This window comes from Myotis brandtii, unplaced genomic scaffold (assembly GCF_000412655.1).
Source record: "Myotis brandtii unplaced genomic scaffold, ASM41265v1 scaffold18, whole genome shotgun sequence".
NCBI lineage: Eukaryota > Metazoa > Chordata > Mammalia > Chiroptera > Vespertilionidae > Myotis > Myotis brandtii.
The window spans coordinates 13,352,305-13,375,652 of NW_005356674.1; the positions used below are offsets into that span (position 1 = coordinate 13,352,305).

At 42.1% G+C, this 23,348-nt stretch overlaps 1 protein-coding gene across 8 annotated transcripts in view; it reads right to left on the minus strand.

Annotated features, from left to right (window-relative positions):
- Window positions 1-23,348, minus strand: part of THRB (thyroid hormone receptor, beta) — a 279,375-nt gene that overhangs the window by 59,763 nt on the left and 196,264 nt on the right. For 6 of the 8 annotated variants that reach the window (XM_005863655.2, XM_005863653.2, XM_005863652.2 and 3 more), the window contains one exon: window positions 13,945-14,008. The exons of 1 other annotated variant lie outside the window; for it this stretch is intronic. In XM_005863655.2, coding sequence (XP_005863717.1) covers window positions 13,945-13,966 — 22 coding nt within the window. In that variant the 5' untranslated portion in view covers window positions 13,967-14,008. Of the gene's footprint in view, window positions 1-3,122; window positions 3,177-13,944; window positions 14,009-23,348 lie in introns of those variants that run through there. One more of the 8 variants, XM_014537592.1, reaches the window with a different exon arrangement.

The following is a 23,348-nucleotide window of genomic DNA, read 5'->3' on the forward strand; positions in this document are numbered from 1 at the left end:
ACAGAGAGAAGATTTTTCCCATTTAGGAATCAAAGGGGAAAGTAGTGTTTGATGGATTGCAGGTTAGGGAAGTGAGGATGATGGGTATTTAATGTCTTTATTTCCCAAGTGATTAGCTGATAAATTTGGTTCATTAAATGGAAAAATCCCAAACACCAAGAAATCTGATTAGAATTTCATCTTTTAAAGATTTTCCTCCATAGAGACAGCCAATGAAATAATAAATAGCTAATATTTAATGTATGCTTCCTATATGCCAGGCACCCATTCTGAACACTTTAAATTCAATCTTCACAAAAACTTTGTGAAGTAGAAATATTATCCTCATTTATTTTTAGATGAGGAAACTGGGGCACAGAGAGGTTAAACAACTTGCTCAAGGTCACACAGTGACTAAATGATAAAGTCAGGATCTGAACTCAAGGAGGTCTAGCCAACCACATCAGCCCTTTAGCTGCTAATAGGAAGTCAACACCGAATGACTTAGATGATTATCACAGGCAAAATAACTAAATTCTATGGACTAGAATATATAATGAGAGGTTTGAAATAAAGAAACTAAAGCTCAGAGTGGTCACTTTCTTACTCAAAGTCACCCAGACAGAGGAAGAGCTGAGATGGGTCTTTTGATTCTTTGTCCCATGATCTTTTAATTGAAAACATATGGTTTTTGGTAGACCACAAGGATTTATTGCTCAATCTCAACACTCTTCAAATTCTGACATTTTCACTCTATACCTCAAACACTAAGAGCTGTTTTTCTAATTAAAATGTCTTTTCTTCCAGTAAATTTATCAAACAAGAGACAGCTGTGCACGGAGTGATTCTGTTTCCCAGTGAGGATTTTTCAAAGAGTTAATGTTGCCTAGCCAGTGTGGCTTAGTGGTTGAGCATTGACCTGTGAACCAGGAGGTCACAGTTTGGTTTGATTCCCTGTCGGTGCACATGCCTGGGTGCGGGCTTGATCCCCAGTGTTGGGCATGCGGGAGGCCGCCAATCGGTGATTCTCCCTCATCATTGATGGTTCTGTCTTGCTCTCCCTCTCCATTCCTCTCTGAATCAATAACAAATATATTTTTAAAAGTTAATATTTATAATGGTATGGGCACTGCCTCCAAGTGACCAAAGAACTTATAAAAAAGGCAAAAATAAGCAAACAATTAGAACATCCAAGCTAATAAAGAATTGATTTGTGTTCTAGATGCCCATCTGAAAGGTTAAAAGGACAATAAATAATTTAGAACTGACAAAAGGATGATTTCATTTTGAGTTTATGATAGTGACAGCTAACCCGTGTCGAAGGCCTACTATGTGCCAGGCAGGATGCTACTATTTTACTCATTACAACAATGGTTGTGAAGGAGGTATTGTCAGCTCATTTCACAGGTGAGGAATCTTTAGCTGAGAGAGCTGAAGATGTTGCCCAAAGTTATAGGTAACGAATAGGAAGCTGTTTTCATAACCACTATACTACATTCTACAGGCGAGACAATTGCCCAGAGAAATAAATAATTTCCTCACAAGTCACAAAGCTCGTTAAAAGGCAGTGCTGTGCCTGGAAGCTCCTCAAGATGGGCCAAGCTGCCCTGATGGGAAATCCTATGGAAATTATGATGGACCATCCCTTAGCACAAATATTGCTTTGAGAGAGATTCATCTATTTCCTCAGGAAACTTGGCTTCAGAAAGCAAAATCTCTCCTCCAAAAGAATGGAGTCAAAGGGCATGTTTATTTAGAAACGTAGGAAGGACATTATGTCCAAATGATTTGCCTGATTTCGACCATAAAACTTTAGTGTCTGAGAACATTGATGCTGAGAACTTGAAAGGCATGATGTTTTAGGGAAAAACAAAAAGGTTACAGCTTAAGATACAAACATTTACAGCTTTATGGAAGTCTGGCCTATTTTCTGACCAAATAGTAACCAAAAGAATGAAAAGTATTGGGCTATTAGCAATTATCCTGTTTGTCTGCCATATGTCTACAGATGACAGCTTTGCAGAGCAAACTGAGCTACTGAAATGGTGGTACCAAAGTGCTCCTCAACCTAAATACATGTTCTCATTGCTATGTTTATTTAGAATGATGTGGCAAGTAAAGTGGCAAGTGTCACGAAATGATCCAAACTTGCTACCCTAAGCAGAATGGGCAGTGTACTCCCTGGGACTGCCTCATTTACAACGGCCTCAATTCTAGGGTTACATTTACCTGGAAAGATGAGAAAAGGGTGGGGGTGGAGGAAGGACACTGTCAAAGTAAGGCAGGAGCTTCCTATATGTCACCTCTGTATGAGGGTTATTTGGTGGATCCATATATTGATTCAAAAGGAGATACAGAGACTGTAGTTATCATAAGTGCCTATGGGGCTGTCCTAGGCTGGCAGTCCTCAGCCAGGTTTTCTGCCTTCCTGGGGACAGTTGGAAGTGTCCGGAGACATTTTTGGCAGTCATAACTTGAGTGTATGTGTGTGCCCTACTGACATCTAGTGGGTAGAGGCCAGGGATGCTGCTAAATATCTTACAATGCACAGGCTAGCCCCCACAACAAAGACGTGTCCATCCCCAAATGCCAATAGTGCTGAAGTTGAAAAAACCAGCCTTAGGCAAAATTGTGAGGTGACCAAGTTTCTTGGGGTCTCTGGTTCAAAGTGGTTATGGAATGTATCAAATCCATCCTCTAATGTATTTGAAGTAAGGTAACAGGACAGCTGCTTTTGTCTCCTTCAGCTTTTCTGGCAGGGATGGTACATTTGGCCTGGAGATACTGAGGAGATGGTGGTGGTTGATGATGGCATCTACCATTTATTACTTGAGGCTAGCAATGTTTCAGCCATGGTGTTGAGCACATTACGTTATTTTTTTGACCCTTACATTAATATTGAAATAAAAAATGATCACCTCCATTTCACAGATGGAGAAACCGAGTATTAAGAAAGGAAAAGCAACTACCCAAGGTCACAGCTGAAGAGGTAGAGCCACCCTGGACCTTAGGTGGACCTAACCACAGGCCTGTGCCCTGGGCCCCTCTGTTGCATTTTAAGGGGTCAGCAATGCAGATACGTATGGTTTGGGGGCATTAAAAATGGTTGGTGCAGAGATAACTAGAGTGAAGATGATATATACCTTCCTGGTTCAGAGACATATTGTCCTCATCATTTTCCTGGCACCCATGCCATCCTGCACTTAAAAGAAAGACATAAAAGCAAATGAGAGAAATAAAACAGAGCCTCATAGAAAGGATGAAACAAGAGAGTAAAAAAATAGGCAGGCTTTCAAACAAAACAAATAGAAAGCTGCTCTGTCCTATTTAGAAATCATAGGATGCAATAAAACAAGAGCTGAGAGACAAGAAGTCAAGGAGGGCCATAGAGAGGTGAGGGTCCCCTCCTACATCCCCCACCCCCGGTCGGGGAGAGCCTCGGCCAGAAGACCTAGGCCTCAGCAATGCGGGGGATGCAGATACTGTCCTCTTGCTTCTTGTGAGAGGTCTGCACGCTCTTCCTGACCGGTCAGCAAGCAGGAGGAGCCACTGCAGCCTTTCTGCCCTCTGGTCCCAGGGACCCATGTACCACCTCTGAAGACCTTCCTCTGATTTGAAAAGGATGCTTTACAATGTAAAGGCCACCAACCCCAAAGAGGGCTTTCAGCTTTGATGTTTCTCTGTTTACTTTTGTTGGAACCGAACCAGTATTTGTTTGTAGCTCAAATCATTATGATTTAAGACCTTGCACATTAAACATGACTCACAGAATTCTCACCCTGTCAATTCAATCCCAAACAATAGGAACGACTGAGACATTTTCTACTTGACCTCTCAGTCTCTCAGACATATCATTATTCCATAAATTATTCTATCAGGGATTTCCGGGACAAACTTGTCTCCATAGCTTAGATGCATAGGGCCAAAAAAAAAAAAAATATCTTATCAAATTTTCAGATTGTGCATTGAAGAAGCAAGAGCACTCACATTTAGCCCTGGCTGGTTTGGCTCAGTGGATAGAGCATTGGCCTGTGGACTGAAGAGTCCCGGGTTTGATTCCAGTCGAGGGCACGTGCCCGGGTTGTGGGTTTGGTCCCTAGTGAAGGCATGCAGGAGGCAGCCCATCGATGATTCTGTCATCATTGATGTTTCTATCTCTCTCTCTCCTTCTCCCTTTCTCTCTGAAATCAATAAAAATATATAAAAAAGAGAGCACTCACGTTTATTGAGTGCTTGCTAGTGACAATGACTGTACCATATTACTTACTCATCTAGACTCTGTGCTTTTTTTCTTTTTTATCTCTGCTATTTCCCTAGACAGTGATTTTCAACCTTTCTTATCTAATGGCACACATAAACTAATTACTAAAATTCTGCTGCATACCAAAAAAGAAAATATATCTTTGCCAATCTGACAAAAAAAATAGGTGTAATTTTGATTCATTCACACCAGACAGCTACTGTTGTATTGGCTGTTGTCATTTTTTAATTTGACAATCTAAGGAAAAAGAGATCAGTGCCCCTGACTAAATAGTCAGGTATTGCATGTTTAAAAAATCACCAGCTGAAAATCGCCTAGAATCCAATATTGTAGATGCGCTAATGTTAAATCTAATTAGAATTTTCTGTTGAAAAAAACTCAAAGAATTTACTAATGTTCTCATTTATGTCAATGATTTCTTGATCTAATTTGGTGCACAGTATCAAATGATTGAAATTCTCATGAATATTTTCATTATGCATTGAGTATGATAGGCTATTTTATATTCACTTACATAGACATCATTTTTGAAGAACGATTTTATAATAATACTGAAAGACGTTTTTGATTAAAGGCAGTGCCAGTAATAATTGGAATTCTGACGGCTTCATTTATAGTTCTATTTAGCTAAATATTATAGGAGTATAATTCCTACTTAGAGTTGAGAAAATTAGAATACAGAATTTACTCATTCAAATAGCTCTTAACTTGAGGTCCATAAAAGTAGTACTGAGGAAAACTATAAGCAATTTATAAAGTTTGAAAAGGTCCAAGAGAAATTATCTCTATATATAAAAGCCTAAGTGACGGTTACAACTGAACGACTGGTTGCTATGATGTGCACTGACCATCAGAGGGCAGACGCTCAACGCAGAAGCTGCCTCTTGGTGGTCAGTGCTCTCCTACAGCCAACGTCCCACGGTCCCTCCCCCTGGCTGGTCCCGATCAACCTGATGGCTGGCCAGGCTGAGGGACCCCACGCGTGCATGAATTCATGCACCGGGCCTCTAGTACAATGATATGAGGCAACCTATGCCACTTTCATGAAAAATCTTATGCCTTCTGATTTAAAAAATACACATATATATATCTACAGCAATTTTTCCATATATCTGTGCAGTATGGGAACATTGGTCATTTCATCCTGCTCATCAAATATATCAGATTATGTTTGTTCTTGATTACTAAAAATAGGCAATGAATTCTATTAAAAAATGCAGTTTGGCAGGTAAATGTTTGAAACCACAGGATTCAAGGGAGGTGGTGGTGGTGGGGAATAACAAGAGGGTCTTGGCAGAAAGATGAGAACCACAATTTGATGTTATATGAGTAGAATGGAATCTAATGATGGGAAACCAGTGGTTTTTGAAATTTTCTTTTTATTGGCAGCTGCAGGGGGAGCTGATGGTCCAAACACGTAAGTCCTCTGTGGTGACCTTGGGCACGTGACTTCACTACACTGGCTTTTGCCTGCTGATGTGTAAAATGTGAGGATTGGAGAAAACGACTCCCAGCTCAGCGTTAGCATCAAAACAAATGCATCTGCACTCTACCAGCTTGGCGGTTGGACTTGCACAGTAGTGTCCCTTCTACAGCACAGCCAAATTCTAGAGCGAGAATGTCCTCACTGCCAAGACTGGGGAAAAAAGCCAAGAGGGATAAAACAGGGGCCCGGGACTTTCCAGTTTGGGGTGGGGACAGGTGGTGGTAGCATAGAAAAATAACTCTTGGCTCATTGCAAACAAAATAACATGTTCTTCAGGGACTACATTTTTGTTGGGAAAAATTATTTTCAATTCGTTTGAAGGACCTTGCACCTACATATGTGCAACTGCTGTGGACTTTAGTGGCATGTGGGAGATTAGAGAGGATGATAGGTCCTGACAGAACCCTGGTAGGTTAAGGTTGTTATTTGTGTTAGAAGTTGGGGGAGAGATGTGCTGGGCAATTCTTGGTGACAACAGGCTTGAAGGAGTTCATCGGAATGGTGATGGTGTGATAATGGTGGTCAATGATGATGATGGTGGTGACAATTGAGGTGGGGTGGGGAACAGGGACAATGGGGCTAGGGTTAGGAGTTTAGGAGAAGCCAAAGGTTGTAAAGAGTGGCTTCTTGGAAGAACTCAGGAGTTGTTGGTAAAGAAATCATTTCCTCCCCACAACTCTTCTGCTTCCATATTTCACCCTATAAAGCCTCGTTCTCTTAACATTTCAACTTCCTGGTCACTTGGCTGCAGCTCAAGTTTGGAAAGTGAAGTTGTTCTACAACTAATTGTCTTAGAGGCCTCAGGAGTTTTGAGAGAAGATTTTCACTAATCTGGCTGGATTTGGTGTGATTTCATTAACTTGGTCTTTTCATTAACAGTGTCTCTCTCAGGAGAACTTCAGGAAGTTAAAGAGACCGGGGAGGGATGGGAGAACAGAGACAATCAGAGTGCAGGAGGCCAGTTTTCTTTAGGTAGACTATATGGCAAGGTCCGATTCTATACTCACTCATATTATATAAATGGTCACTGTTCCTTCTGTTTTCTGTTCCTTTTGCGTTTGTGTTTAAAAAGAAGGGCTATATATTAGCTGTGCAGAAATTCTCGGTTTTCTTTATTTCCTCCTTGTTATGGTAGAAACTGGAGAAAATCTTGAACTGAGGTGCTGGTCTCCTCCCTTCCCCATACTGGACACCATGGGGTGACTTTCCCCCTCTTCTACCCATTTGTGGGTGACAAGAGAAAATATGTAAAAATTATAAACATTTATGGTTTTCCCTTCCCTTGCTTTCTAAGGTGTATTCCTTAGAAGAGAAATTCTGTTTATTCGCTGAGTGGGGTCTTAAAAGGGTTGGGGGATTGGGAGAAGAAGGTGAAGGGATTTAGAAGAACAAATTGGTAGTCACAAATAGTCCCAGGGATGTAAAAAACAGCATAGAGAATATAGTCAATAACATTATGATAACTATGTGTGGTGCCAGGCTGGTACTAGAAATAGTGGAGGGGATCACTTTGTACAGTATATGATTGTCTAACCTCTCTGTTGTACACCTGAAACTAATACCAAATAATTATAATATTGAAAGTAGAGTGTAATTGAAAAACTAGAAATTAAAATGAAAAAAAAAAAAGGGATGTAATGGGAGCGGTGGGGAGAAGGTGCTATAATCTTCAAGGATATGAGCAGCTGGGGCTACCAGGTGAGAGCAGGGAGGATCCAAACTGCAGGGGGAGGGAAACAGTGTGTGCAGCATCAACACACAAAGATTTTTAGCCTTCGGGATGAGGGGGAGAAGATTACATGAGGTTTCAGCAGTTACCATGAGGAGTGATGCGTGGGAGAGATGTCGGAGGAGGAATTTAAAGATTTTCAGTGTGATGTGTGTAGCAGCCTTGCTTCTGCCCTCAAGGCATTTCCAGGGAAGACTGATGTTTCATTTCTAGCCTCCTTGCAGTGAGATTTTTAAACATTAATTTATTTTTATTGTTGAGAGTATTACGATTATTTTTTAAAGAAGTGACACCATGCTGAGGAGGGAGCTGCTTCGTGGGGTTAAATACCCAAGACATAGAATCAAAGATCCTTTTTGTCATTGGCTCCACCGACAGGCGAGCTAGCTATTTGGGCAACTTGGTAGTTTTCTTTCTCCAAAACTATTTGTGGCAACATATGTATTGTGCATAGACGGCTCTATGGAATTGAAGGCCACATTTTATTTTTGGCCACAACTGGGGAAACAGGAATTTGGAAGAAACTGAAACACGCCTCCAGATGCCTTTTCAGAATAATTACGCCAGGAGTGTGTCAATCAATATAAAGCCTCCCAGTCCTGGGGTAACATGGGAAAGGAAGCGGAGACCACGTCTGGCTTCGGTGGTTATGTCCTTCACAGGGGTAACCAGTACAAAGGCCTGGGCTTTGGCTGTCCTGACTTTGGGAGAAGGGACAGAAGAATTTCCAGGTTTTGCTTTTCCTGTCCCCAAAGGCTAGGACTGGGTACTGTGGGTGGATGGTTGGTGCATAAAAGGTAAATATGAGATTGTGTTTGTTGAGAAAATCTCTGACTTTAGTCATTCCTGTGTTTAATGAAAAAGAACTACATACTGAAATAGAAATGTTAACTCTTTATAAAAAACCCACTGAATTCTGTCCCTCTGTACTTATAAGAACACATTTATAAGCTTGATAACAAAGGCATAGATCATAGAATGACACCTCAATAGAGCTCACTATATACAAACTAAAAGCTTTTGTATGTCAAAGAATGCCATGCTATCATGTTTACAACTTACTAGTAAGTGGTTCAAAATAAAAATTATGTAATAGATAAACATAATTGCTTCCTTTCCCATGTTACCCCAGGACTGGGAGGCTTTATGTAATTATGAGATAGAAAGAGAGAGGAAAAGAATTAAGCAAATGTGATAAAATGTTAACATTCGAGGACTCTGGGTAAAGGATAGCTGGGAATTATTTGAATTAATCTTGCAACTTTTCTGTTATTAAGGAATTACTTCAAAAGAAAAAAAGATTTAAAAGGTCAAATATTACCATAAGCAAAAAGCAGAGGCAAATACTAAAATGTGAAAAATATTTGTAATATTTGATAATGAATTAATTTCTTAATATACAAATCATAGGAAAAAGACAAATGGCACAATAGATTAGTTAGATGAACAGGTAAGTTACAAATGAAGACCGTTAAGTGGCCACTCAATGTGTGTGTGTGTAGTCAAATTCATTATAAGTAAGAAAAATGTAAGTTTTAAAAAGTGTGCTAAAATTTTGCCTAATAAATAGCCTCCTCAAAAATAAACTACCAAAAACAAATCCAAGGTTGGAGAGAATGTGATGAAATGGACGCTGCACTGCTGATGGGTCCCTCAACTGGCCAATGATCTGGTGCCATTTGGCAACAGAAAAGGTTTTTAGAGATGTTCATTCCCCCTGAGCCAGCATTTTACTTAGTAGAATGTGATCCTGAGGAAATAATCAGAGGTGCAATGGGATGTACAATGCAGTTCGTTATAACATTACTGACATAGCATTATATTAAAAGCTTAACAATTAGGGACTGTCTCATTGTACGATGACTAAGTAGCCACGAACGCAATCGTTTGTGGCATTTATTGACAATGGGAAATGTTAACGATATGTATGCTGCTAACATGATATGTTATAGTTGAGAGTGTCATTATTTTGTTGCCAACAACTTTTTGATCCCACGGAAAGACATTGTACTTAGGTTGCAGGACATGAGTGTAACTGTGATTCTCTTTCTGAAGGAATGATACGGTCATTAGGGAGCAGCTGAAAAGCCCAAGGAACACTTGGAGGGTCACCTTTGAAAAATGACGTGGACTTTACAATAAGATACCGAGTTTCGCCAAATTAGATGTTTTGTTTGCCTCTGAAAAATTTGTCCAGTAGGATAGTCTCAAAACACAAACTACCTTGCTCCAGGGCACCCTTTTCCTTTACACCAAGCATGTCAAACTCAGAGGCTAACATTCAAAGACCAAATAAATGAGGCATGTGGCCCACTGGCCGCGAGTTTGACATGCTTGCTTTATATCAACCATCAACGCGCCCATGTCGTACTTTATGAAAGTGTGATTTATAAGCCTTCAAATGTTAAGTATAGATAATCTAATCTTAAAAGTAAGTGGAAGGGGAGCTAGAGATGAATTAGTCTTACTTTTCTCCTTTAATTGATAAGGATTTCAAGATCTAGATCAGTGATGGCGAACCTATGACACGTGTGTCAGAGGTGACACGAAAACTCATTTTTTGGTTGATTTTTCTTTGTTAAATGGCATTTAAATATATAAAATAAATATCAAAAATATAAGTGTTTGTTTTACTATGGTTGCAAATATCAAAAAATTTCTATATGTGACACGGCACCAGAGTTAAGTTAGGGTTTTTCAAAATGCTGACATGCCGAGCTCAAAAGGTTTGCCATCACTAATCTAGATGGATTAGGTAACTTGCTTAGTTACTATCCTTAATCTATACTAATAAAAGCCTATGTGGTTGTGATGCCCTCATGCTGTAACTACTGATCACCAGGAGGCTGTGTGCACAGCAGGCGCCCGCGGATGGGCGGGGCGGCATGCGTGGCAAGGTGCGTGTGGGTGGGTGGGGACTTGACACTGCCTGCATGGCGCGGAGGCGGGTACCGCGGCTCCGCAAGGTAAGGCCGGGGGTCCCGCGGCTCCACACGGTGAGGCCTGGGGTCCTGCCAGCACAGCGGGTCTGGGTCTTGCGCGATTTTGTGCGCTGGGCCCCTAGTATATAATAAATGACTCCAACATATAATAGAAAAACATAATATCCACAAAGGGGAACTGGACAATAAATGTGAACAACTGAGTTGCAGATGAAATGCAAATGGGCAATAAACATGAAAATATTTAACCTAAAGGAATAATGGGAGATGCCAGTTTTAAAAAAACATCTTTGCAATTCTCCATTTTCCTTAATGAATGTCTCCATCCCGACAAGGAAGCAAACACTCTGAAGATGACCATGAAAGCACATGGGCAACAACAGAGAAAGCTCCTGTCATATCCTTGCAAACACCCCTCTCCTAGACCTGGAGTGCACTCAACAGTAATGCCTTGAGGAAAAAAAGACAACATCACAACAGGGCTCAACTTTGTATCATATATTAATTTCATGAAGCCAGGTTCAGTGCCAACATAATAGATCCTGTTTCTGGCCTTTAGGAGTCTGAGTTCTTAGTTTCCTTTCCAACCACGGCCAAAAGCCTCAAACTTTGCTATTTAACATTTTAGGTATTCATATCGTAGGACAAACTCCTTTATGCTGTGAATCATGGTTTTATGCAAAGTAGAGCTCATTATAATGTCACAAATGTTAGTAGAATTCCCCTCAGATTATCTAGGAAGCAACACTTAATTCTAGATTAATAAAATATATTAAGGCACTTTCTTTATTCTTTATAAATCAGTATTTTCAGTGAGTTATTTCACACAGTCCTAATTTCAAATTAGTTTAAGAAAGCAGTGAGAAAATTTTGGCATGATCTAATTCCATCATAGCTGATATTAAGTAACCCTAGAAAATAATTTTCCATTTGAGTTTATACAAAATATAACTTTAATAAGCAGTGTGTCTGAGGTGGCTTTTTAATTCAAAAATGCTGGTCTTCTTAGTTTTAGGAAAAGAGATTCAATGTTCTTACTCCTGTTCATGTAAAATAATGGTTTTCTTTTCATAAAGGTTAATTGGTTTTCTATACTGCATAACAATAATATTACCTATTACGTTTTTCAAAGAAGAAATTATGCATATTTGCCCTTTAAATTATGCTCCTAAAGCAAGGGCTTAGTTGCGACATGTTACAACTTTATTATGGTCTCCCTTTAGGTTTTAAAAATAAACATGTAGTACAAGACCACAGCAAAAGAGAGAGAAGAGGCACATTTTTTACTTCATCTACAAACAAAGGAGTCTAAAGTGATAATTTTCTCAGCTGAATCCATTAACATACTGGGCATATGTGTGTATGGAGTAGATTCCTCTTGAAAATAGAACTACTGTTACTTCTACTCTAAGAAGCAAAGCTGGAAAGCAAAAGCTCACTGGGAGGCAGCTGGGTTTCAACTCAGCCTGCAAGGAAAGCATTCGGCTTCCACAAGACGGGCTGAAAGCGGGCTTAGTCCAGAATTGTTCTGGAGCGGGCCCAGAGTCCTAGCTCAGTCCTGGAGATCAGCTGTCTTGGTCTTGGAGGTTCTGCTCAACAGTAAGATGTTCTGGACTATCTTGGACTCTAGAACAGGGGTCAGCTAACTCTAGTCCTTGGGCCAAAGCTGGTTTGCTACCTGTTTTGTAAATAAAGTTTTATTGAGACACAGACAAGCCCACGGCTTTTCATGCTACAATGGCAGAATGGCCAAGTGTGTAAAGCCAGAGATATTTACTATCTGGCCCTTAAAAAAAAGTTGCTGACCCCTACTCTATAAGAATCTAGGATAGATGTTCAGTACCACACTCTATCTAGAACCAACCTCAAAGGAACCAAAAACCATTGGATCACCCACTTTTACACCAAGTTTTACTATGTTCATGTCTCAGGAGGGTGCGTTCTTTGAGATCATATCTTTGGAGGCTTTTTCAGGAGGGGACAGATTATCAAGGAGTAGAGAGCCACCATGTGTCACACTTGATCCCACACTGTCCTTGATCAGAGGGCACTTTCCCTTGGTTCTCAGTACTGCTGTTGGCGCCTGTGTGCTCACACATGCCTGTGACTGCAAAGACTTAGGCCACCACTCCTGGTTGAGATTCCCACTCAGAGCAGCAAACACATGGAGGCTTAGCTAAGCTTGATCTACACAAATTTCCCACTGAATGAGCAGGTTTATGACACAGAAAGTGTGAAATTTAAGTGGGGAAGAGGATTGGCCAGGTCGTCAGTGGAATAGAAATGGGAGTGGGTACATTGTGATGGCTGTTTATGAGAAATGAGGCGAGAAGGTGATTCTGAGATCCTCACTTCTTATGGGTGTGAAGCATTCTGGCATTCTATCTTGTTGCACCAGGAACACGAGTGTAGATGGGTAGAGGCAGGGCAGTGATGCTGGGAGATACAATGTAATGGTCATTGCATAAGGCTTGTAAACTTCCAGAAGGCTGAGCAGCAACTTTCAGTTGCTTCAACTTCTCAGTGCTACTGGGGCATGAATTCTGGGAAGAATTGTCCTGTCCATTTAGTTTGTCACTGGGTGGGGAGGTGACATAAATAGATTATCAAAAGTGAGGGTGTACCCATGACACACAGAAGTCTATGGGTACTGCCCTCCTATCATAGTAACCAAAAGGACAGCCATGGCCTGGTGCTGGGCTGCAAGTTGGATGCAGAGGTTGTAAACTGACAGTCCACGGTTGATTCCAGTCAGCAGACATTTTGATGGGCCCATGAGTTTTTAATATTTTTATACATTTATTGCTTACATTTACAATTGGGAGTATTTTATTTAAAACCTGGATTTCTAACTTTTGAAAAGTCAACATCTCTGGACACACAGGGCTTCATCTCTGCTTGTCAGTGATTGCCTAGAGTGGAGGACTGGCTTCTCTTCAGAGGGGAGAGTTTTGTTTATACACCCAATCTGTGTCAGGCCTTGGCATATCTGCCTGGTCCCTGGGGCTTTGAGTTTGCAAACCCTACGCTATGTGTTGCACAAATAATTCGTGCTTTTGCAATCTTATGTCCCTCAGGGGTCATATTGTTGTTCCTCTGTCCCTTGCTAAGAGTTTCTAGCTCACTTTATCTTATGTGGTTGAATCATATTCCATTCTGATTCTACTGCTGAATGGAATAGACAGCCCACTCTGGGGAAGATGCCTGGACTCTGGTCTGTAAGTGTGAAGAGCTATTTATTACATTGATCTGAGTGAAAGTACTCAGTGATGAGAGTGATCCTAGGATGGCTAAAAACTAGCCTTTGACAGTGAGTTCTCATTTCCTCCCCATCATGTCTGTGGTGATGACACATCTCATAGTTTCTGAAGATGAGAGCATATTTGTAGAGATGTATTCCTGGGATGCACTTGCATTTCATAACACTTGTTGGTTTGGAAATTATTGTTGCTAAGACTCTCAGGCTGGTCTTCTAGACACCTTATGTTCTCAATTAAGTGGAACAAAAAACGGAGACACATCAAGAAAAATTAAAAAGCACAGATACCTGTCATACTGTTGGGAGTCATAGGTTAGTAATCATTCTGGACCCCTTTTTTCACTGACATCTCCTACAAAGAAAAAGACAAGAAAAAAAACACCACAGGTTATAACCTGCATTTTCCATATTTTTTTTGTTCCAAACAATACCACATGTGTTAATCAGCAATTTGTTACTCTCAAGTCCGAACTGGGGAAGTTGAAGCATAGGGGCTAGGTCAGTGGTCGGCAAACTCATTAGTCAACAGATCCAAATATCAACAGTACAACGATTGAAATTTCTTTTGAGAGCCAAATTTTTAAAATTTAAACTATATAGGTAGGTACATTGTTATTAACTTAATTAGGGTACTCCTAAGGCTTAGGAAGAGCCACACTCAAGGGGTCAAAGAGCCGCATGTGGCTCGTGAGCTGCAGTTTGCTGACCACTGGTCTAGGTGATGGGTGGAAGGAATTACATGTGAAGCAGAAAGAATCCAGGAACAGGGAAAGAAAATCTTATATTTAGTATTCTAGTACTTTAGTAGGACTATACTATTACCATTACCATAGCATTACTAATAGATTAGTATTACTCTTATTCTATTACTACCATTAGTATAGAATTAATAGTATATAACTATTACTATAGTACTTTAGTATTTAGTAAATTTAGTGCTATTTTCCCTAAAATGAGTTCTAGAGTTTTAAAATATAATTTTAAAATAGGCAGGTGTCTAGGGCCCATTGCATGGGGTCCTGTAACACACAGTGTGGCAGAGAAGGTGCCCTCCAGAGCCATGGCTGGGGCCTGGGGCTCACCAGCCGGTCATGGGGTCAAGGGAGAAAACAAAATCCCAAGAGCTTAATACTAAAGAAAGCTGAGCTGTTTTATTTGCCAGGAAGGGCAACAAATACAGCAAAGAGCCTCACTGAGTAGGTCAGTGGGGAGGAGGGTTGGCGCGATGTGTTAGAAGGGGGAGGGGGACTATGCTAATGAAAGACTGGCAATGAACTTGGCAATGAACTCTGTCCAGGAAGGATGAGGCACAGGTCTGCATGTCACTGGATAGAACAGGCTGGGAAGTCTTTGGCTAGATCCAGTGAGGGCCCTTCAAAGTTGATGGTCCTTTAACAGCTTGAACATTTCAGCATCAATGACTGACCAGGAGAATGACATTCAGTTTAGGCTCCTAGGCAAATGCTCCCGAAATGGAGAATATGCCTTTTACATGAGCCATTTATTTGGTTGGTCAGTGGAGAGGCCTCGATTAAGAGCCTACTATGTCCAGCCTTGGCTTTATCCAGAGATAGCACTCCAGCCTGTCCACCAGGGGCTTCCAATCTAACAGAGGGAGAGAACCACACTAAAAAACAGATGCAAAAGTGTATATATGTTTTCCCTTAAGTGTCTCGTCAGAGAGGACGGGGACACAGAGGAAGCAGAGACCATTTCTACCTGGGGTAATCTGGAGAGGCTTCCCAGTGGAGGTGACCCTGGACCCAAAGGCTTTTCTTTTCAGCAGGCCTCCCCTGTGTCGTGATTTAATGCTCTATTCTCACCCCGACACTCCTGAGGCACATGGGCTACTCTGCAAGAATGAGCCTTGTGTAGAAAAACAGGGAAACTCCTTTAAATCATGTAGCTTTCAAGCAAGGGAGTAATATGATCAATTTAAGTTTGTAAAGCTTCCCAGTGGCTGCTGAGTGAAAGCAGACCAGCGAGGGGGCCACAGCAGGGGGGAGGGGAGTGGAGAGAGACGAAAGTGGCCAGTGGTGGCAGTGGAGGTGGTGAGCAGAGGGGGAGGGGTTCAAGTGACATATAGGAGGAGGAAATACGAAGACAGTGATGAATGTGCTGTGAGCATTTAATACTGGAATAAACACCCAGGATGCAAATAGGTTAAGATCACAGGCTCTCAGTCCTCAAGGGATTTACAATCCATTTTACAAACTGGCTGAAAAGGCAGAACTATTGGCAAGGAGCAGTTAAAAATACAAGCCACGATGCCATGGGCCAAGGGGCGGTGCTGAGACACTCAGGGCTGAGCCTGCCTCCGGGATAAAAGGTGTGGCTCACAAACAACGTTAAGAGCAAAAGGGACAGCAGCTTGGCACAGGACATATGATCGGGGTGGGGAGGGGGCAGGCACTGGCAAAGAATGAAGCTGCAAATGTTGTTTAGGGCCCCATGGTAGAGTCTTGAAAGGTTTGCTATCAAAGTTGGACTTGATCCTGTGGGAAACGGGGAGCCATGGAAGGTCCTAAGGGCATGACCCTATTTGAGAAAGATCACTCTGCCAGCGTGTGGAGGAGGCTAACCCTCTGGGGGCACCTCTGCTTGGGATCCTTGCTGTTTTTCTGACTTCATGTTCAAGGTCAAAAAGCTAGATCGACAAGGCCCACAGAGAACACCCCAACTCCGTCTTGTAAAGCTCCAGTGCACTCGCCCTGATGGCACGCTCGTCATCCCTGTGTGTTTCCATTTTCCCCACAGAAACTACAACATGGAAGGGACAACTGTAAAAATGACCCCTTTAAAAATCTCTCCATATGGACCTACTGAGTCATTGCTTAGACAATCCGTACATAATTAAAGTGAAACACTGCACCCTGTCCCACTTGGCCATCGATACTGCTCTGCCTATGGCATCTGGAAACGCAGCTGGTGAAGGCAAATGGCTGTCTTTTCAGTGGGCCACACCCACGCTAGGAGAGCAAAGGGGTTGTGGAACTCTGCTGGGTGCCTCTTGCCCCCACTTTGAAAAGCACCTCTTTCCCTCCTAGAGTTTCCTTTCCATCCCCTCCCCCTCAAAGGGAAACACCTCTTCCCATCAAACCTTTCACCCTGACATTCAGGAAACATTTTTAAGAACAAGTTCAATCCCAGACATGGAGGAGAGACTGGACTGGAGTCATTCCAGGTGGTTTGGAGTCTAGGCTCAGTAGTTTGGCCGTCTTGGACAGGTTGTTTAATTCCCTGAGCCTCATCTGTAAAGTGAAATCACAGTTCCCACCCTTTAGGTTACCATGGGGACCAAGGGAATTTGAAAATGCTTTGTAAATATAAAAGTAGTTATTGGAATATTTCTTCATTATTATAGTTACTGTTATTATGATCTCCTCATCTCCTGACCAGCCTCAATCATCCCTAAGGATGGGAAATTGGAACTATGATCTGGCCTCCACTTCGAAGGGTCCTGAGGTGGTTTAAAGACTCATAGCAGCACAGAAGCCGACTGCCTGGACCAGTGGTCAGCAAACTGTGGCTCGCGAGCCACATGTGGCTCTTTGGCCCCTTGAGTGTGGCCACAAAGTATCAATTGCACTGTACGTGTGCGCCCGCACGTGGTATTTTGTGGAAGAGCCACACTCAAGGGGCCGCAGTTTGCCGACCACTGGCCTAGACCCATCACTACACCAAGATAAAATGGAGGTGGAATTCCTCCCCTCCCCACTGCCATTCTCCTCCTCTAAGACTGAATTTTATGTTGTTGTTGTTGTTTTTTAATTCCCCCCTTTCAAGATTACCTTTCATGCTCATTTAAATTTGTTTTGAGGGGCAAGGAAGGTTGGGCACACAGATGAATGTGCACCCAATTTTATAGCATCCTTAATGCAGTGGAGTTGTCCTTGCCTGAGATTTTTGCATTTTAATAGTAAATCTAACATCCAAGGAAGTGAATCTATATATATATAAAAGCCTAAGTGACTGTTCCAACTAGTTGAAAGAATGACTGGTCGACAGGTCGCTATGACATGCACTGACCACCATGGGGTAGGCGCTCAATGCAGGAGCTGCCCCCTGGTCGTCAGTGAGCTCCCACAGCCAACCTCCCGCGATCCCTCACACCCGGCTGGCCAACCCCGATCAGGACTGGGTGAAACTCCCCGATCAGCTCTGATCGCTGGCCAGGCCGAGGGACCCCACCTGTGCATAAATTCATGCACCAGGCCTCTAGTATATAATGGTTGAATTTCTGATGATGGCAATAACTTTGAGAACTCAAAGAAAAGAGATAAGGTATACTCAAATCATACCACACTATAATCCACATTTTCCACTGGTAAAACTAACCCTTTTTGGGTGAAGTATAAAAAATAAGTAAGAACAATTTTTTTAAAGCCAGCACAATTAGACAGATGAGGCTGGTTAAAAAGGAACCTATGACTCTGAGTTAATAAACATGGAAACATAGTAGGAGCTCTGCCTTGTGCTGTGGCTCAGTGTTAGTCCTAGTGGACCACCTCCTAGAGCAGAAGACAGGGTCAGAATTCCTCTGCCGGGGATGGTGGGAAACTAGGGTCCCACATAAAAGACATCAGCAAATGACTATTGAATGGCAAAGCTATAATTTGCGTTTCAGATTTTCGGTAGTCGCTGTGTTTTGCCTTGAGGGAGTGAGACAATACAATCAGGATCTGTGGTTGAAATTGAGCTTAATTTGCTGTGGCTGATTATTTTGTTCTTAATCATTGCAAAATGATTAATCTTTACTCCTACCCCACCCACCCCTTTTACTTCAAGCTCAACAACTTCATGATGGGGCTCATTTCTACTCTTTATCATAACCCATGTCCATGCCACATCATTATCTTCTTCTCTCCCTCTCCCCTTCTCTTTTTCCTTCTCTATTCAGGCAAAGCCACCATGGCATGGAAAGAGTGTGGGCCCAGCCACTGACCAACAGAATGACAGAAGGGATGTTAAGAGCCATGGGCTGCATTCCCAAGCTATCAATATGTATAAGGCCATTCACTACACAGGGGAATGCATGAATTAAATAGGATAGGTGCACTTGACACATAGAATTCTTCCATCCTCGTGTGCAGGGTTCTGGGGCTGCAGCCTGAGTAAGTTCCTGTTTCTGCTGTGAGGACTAGGTCAGCAGTGGGAGGGGGGCTCTTGGGGCCAGAGTGGGCTTTAAAACAAACACAAAAGCCCCTGTGAATATAAAGCAATCTGCTGCCACATCTAAGTTATTGGCACACTGAGTGAAACTTGGAACAATTTCTAGCCACATAACACGGTGACGGAAAAGTCAAGAAAAAACCAACCAGTAAAAGTTTTATGAGACCAACGCTAAAAGAATCAGACTGAGTGCCCGCTCTGTTTATAGTGTATTTTCCTTGTAGCTACCTTTTCTCTACAGGTGGACTATCATCTCCGAATGTTTCTAAGAAATGGAAACTAGCCCTAGCTGGTTTGGCTCAGTGGATAGAATCGGCCGGCAGACTTAAGGGTCCTGGTTTCGATTCTGGTCAAGGGCACATGCCCGGGTTGCCGGCTCGATCCCCAGTGTCTGGTGTGCAGGAGGCAGGCAATCTATGATTGTCTCTCATCATTGATGTTTCTGTCTCTCTCTCTCCATTCCTCTCTGAAATCAATAAAAATCTATTTGAAAAAAGAAAAGAAATGGGAGCTAGTCTCTTTAGAGGAAGCAGATGGGTGGCTTAGAAACAACTTAACAGATGCCCTGTTGGTCAAAGCAAGTAGTTAAAACTGACTCTACTGACACCTGGTGGAGAGTAGGGTAGCTTTCCTGTGCCAAAGAAAATAAACGTGTGTGGTGTGTGTGTGTGTGTGTGTGTGTGTGTGTGTGTGTGTGTGTGTGTGTGTTTCGGAGGGGATAGAAACACATTCATCATGTCCGGGGAGTTAAATAACTCTGGAGGAATGAGGGTGTTACAAAGAACCACCAGATGCCTGAATATATAATTGTGGTTAGATGACTCACTGAAACACGTGCATGAAAAAAACAAACAAACAAGAATGTGAAAATAAAACATTAGGAGTAAAGCAAATAATTCATTACTGACTTCTCAAAAGTGTTTGCTGATGAATAAGACAACAACAACAAAGAACCCACTCTTGCCCGCAACCCTGGACAGCTTCATGAGAAAAGATTCTAGCACCTGATCACTTGAAAGAGCTATCTACATCCCAGGATGCTACCTCCTCCAGACTGAGCCAATGCTTTGCTGCCTTTAGAATCCGCAGTGAGCTCACTGCAGATGTTCAATTCTGGGATAAAAAGAAGAATCTTCCTAAAAAGGTGTTGGGAAGGCTGCTTTGCCCCTAAAATTCCTTGAAGATGAAATAAAATTCTTCTGGTAAATATAGTTATAATTGGTTATTACTTAAATGCTAAGTGGTGGGCAGGGGAGGGGGACTACAGTGCAGAGTCCCTACAGAAATATACTTCATAAACTTTACACGGTCTCCATTTCCCGGTCATTGGCTTCTTGTTCGACACTGCTTGAAGAAGGTTCCTTTGGCTAAGTTTATTGGCAAATTTCTATGGTTCCCTGTGAGGTGTTATGTACATACTACAGCACACACACAGCCTAGATTTAGTCTTTCAATAATCTGCTTTAAGGGTGATTTTCAGGAATGCACCAGAGCAATTATTAACCGAAGTTTGTAAGAATTAACCCATTGTGTTTAGGTGATAAAGGGCTGGGACACCAAATGAGAATTTAGGATATTTTTATTATTATTATTATTTTAAATCAAAGGAACCATAGTTAAGGGATGAATTAGGGAGTTGGGCTGAGTAGATCTAGGTATGAAGGTTAAGAAAAAAAGAAGAAGCCTGTAAAAGATTCATGTATTTACAATTTTCTTATAGTTTTCTCCCTGACATTTAAGTTAAATTTAGAATATATATATTTCCTTAAATGTTCTGGCTCTACATGATTATGACCAGAAAGTGTACAGTTAAAATATACTTCCTCCTGGTGTGATTCTAGAATACCGACATTCCCAACTCTCTCAAGCCATGTCACCCTCAGTATTCCAGTAATTTTCTTTCACAGTCAAAGGAAATACTTAAATATTGTATTTATTAATGAATTAGGTCCAAATAGCCTAATCGTATTTGTGTGGTGTCTGACAGTTATGTGTTTCCCTCAAAATTTAAACACATTCCTATGGGTTTGCTGTGACACTCCCAGGGTGCCTTGGTACAGAGTTTCGGCACTATGGCTGTAAGAGTTTGGGAAATCAGTGAAAAGTTCAAAGGTGTGGTTTACATGATCTTATTTTGGTACCATTGTAATTAGCTAGTTATTAATAATAGGAAATGAGCAAAGGGGAGATCAGATGTTATAAGCATGGCCATTTGGGCAGCTTCACCAGGAAGCTGCAACTTTACACCCAGGGAACCACTGATCCACTCCTGCAGATCACTGGAGGAAGGGACTGGACAAAGGGTAAGATAGGTGCAATGAGTCAGGGTGATATAGGGCAGGTGCCTGCCAGTTAAACCTGGAAACAAAGATAACTGATTAGAGGGGTTGAGACCCCTGCAAGTCCATGAAAATTTGAGAATACGTAATTCCCCCAGACAAGGAGCTCTTGTCTTTCCTGGTTCCTGTGGCTCTTTTGCCTTCGCTCATGTTTCCTCCATAGTCATGCGGACCCCCACATGCAGCGGACTGACGGATCAGCTGGAAACACGAACTAAGCTAGCCTGATGCGGGATTGGACTGTGCCCCAACATGGAATGGAAACTCTGGGCAACAGCTTTCATTCTAGCCCTTCCAAAGACACAGCTGGTGGGATGAAGGGAAACGAGACCTTGGAAACCAGGGATTTAACTCCTTGCAAATAAATGCCACTCATTCTCCTGTGCAAGTCTCAGAAAATTCTTTTTCTCATGACATCGCAAGAAACCTACTTCAACCAGCAACTGGTGGGGATGAAGAGAGCTCCCACTAATATCAATTTCCCCCCTTACTCTTTGAGAGACCATGCCCATATAATTTTACCTTTTAGCTTCATACAGCTAAGTGAGTCAGCCTGCCTTACTATTTTGGAGTAGAGAATAAGAGAATGAGACACAGAGAAGCTTTGCAGGATATAAGCTAGTCTTTGGAATAAATAATACTTGACCATCATTCAGAATTTCCTCATGAGCTCCTATCATTTGGGGAGGTTGTGATAAAGTCTCTAAAAAGTAAAAGAACCCAGCCCTTGCATCATCTAAGGAGGGGGATGCAATAAGTCCCATTAGCACTGGGAATTATAGGATTGCCCAAAGGTAGTCAAGAAGTTGGCCTGATACTATTATCTTAGGTGAAAATCTGACAAATGAGCATGAAATGTTTACTATGCCAGAATACTTAAATGAGTAGATCTATAAATGACAGCTTGCCTGCTTTTCCATCCTGTTCTGTTCTCAAACTTGGGCAAGCACCTGTAAGTTTTGTTAAATCAGATTGCTAGGCTCCACCCCCAGAAATTCTGATTTAGCCAGTCTGCAGGTGGGGGTGGGTGGGTGAGTCTGAGTTTCTGTATTTATAACAAGTTCCCAGGTGATCTGACTAGCTATACTCTCCAGGAATCACATGTTAGGAGCTACAGCCTAAGCCATGGGGGAACATGTTAGAGGAACTGAGGTGCCATGTTGGTCAGCTACACCTGTTGCTGGGCCGGCATCCATACTTCTTTCCAAGGCATAGTCCTCCCTGTCTAGAACATTACCAGTGAAAAGGTGATGCCAAGGCACCAGGCTCTGTTGGTGAACAGTTACCTTCTCGAAGGCCATTTGCATTTAAGTGGGCACCCTTGAATTTGAGATACTCAAGTCCTCCGGTAATAAAGTGACAATGCAACACGATATATGCAGAAGTTTTACATTTTCAAAGGGGTTGGCTTTGCACTCTGCTAACATAAGTTTGGGGCACAATCATGGAGGCTGTAGAAAAAGTGGTACTTAATTCAAAGGAGGGAGTTCACGGCAGAATCAGCAGAGAAGACTTGCTCCCCATCTTTAGGGCTGGGCTCAGGCATGTGTACCTCGAAAAGGCCTCCCTGCTGATCCTATTGAGAACTTCTACTCATGAAAGAAGCTCTTCAGAATGAGCACGAGTGTGGGGATAGGTCACCCCCTGTTACTCTCTTACCCGCTGCTATGAGTCCACATGCATGCTCATTGGTTGGATTCACTGCTGTCTTATGTTCTGTTTGAGTTCTACAGGCCTGCAGAAAAGTTTCTTCCCCTGCCTCTTCCTTGGGTGGTAGCAAAATCACAGGTAGTGTGGTTTATCCAAAGTACATTGCTAATTAAAAACCATTAGCTACACATTGGAGAACACATTTAAAAAGTGGCATCTTCACAGTACCAGCAGGTCCCTTGCACCTTGTCAGTGGAACTTCTATACTCAACTCACACTCACCCTCTTCTCCTGCCTTATGTTTTTATTTTCTTAGAGGAGGGTGGTCCCCAGGTCAGTAACATCAGCATCACCTGGGAACTCTTTTTGGAAATGGAGATGCTCAAGCTCAGCTCAGACCCACTGAATCAGAAGCTCTATGAGTGGGGCGCAGCGGTCTGTGTTCTAACAAGCCCTCCGGTATGACCCTGATGCATGCCGGGGTTCGGCAACTAGTGATTTATAGTATCTCTGCACTTCCCTGCTCATTGC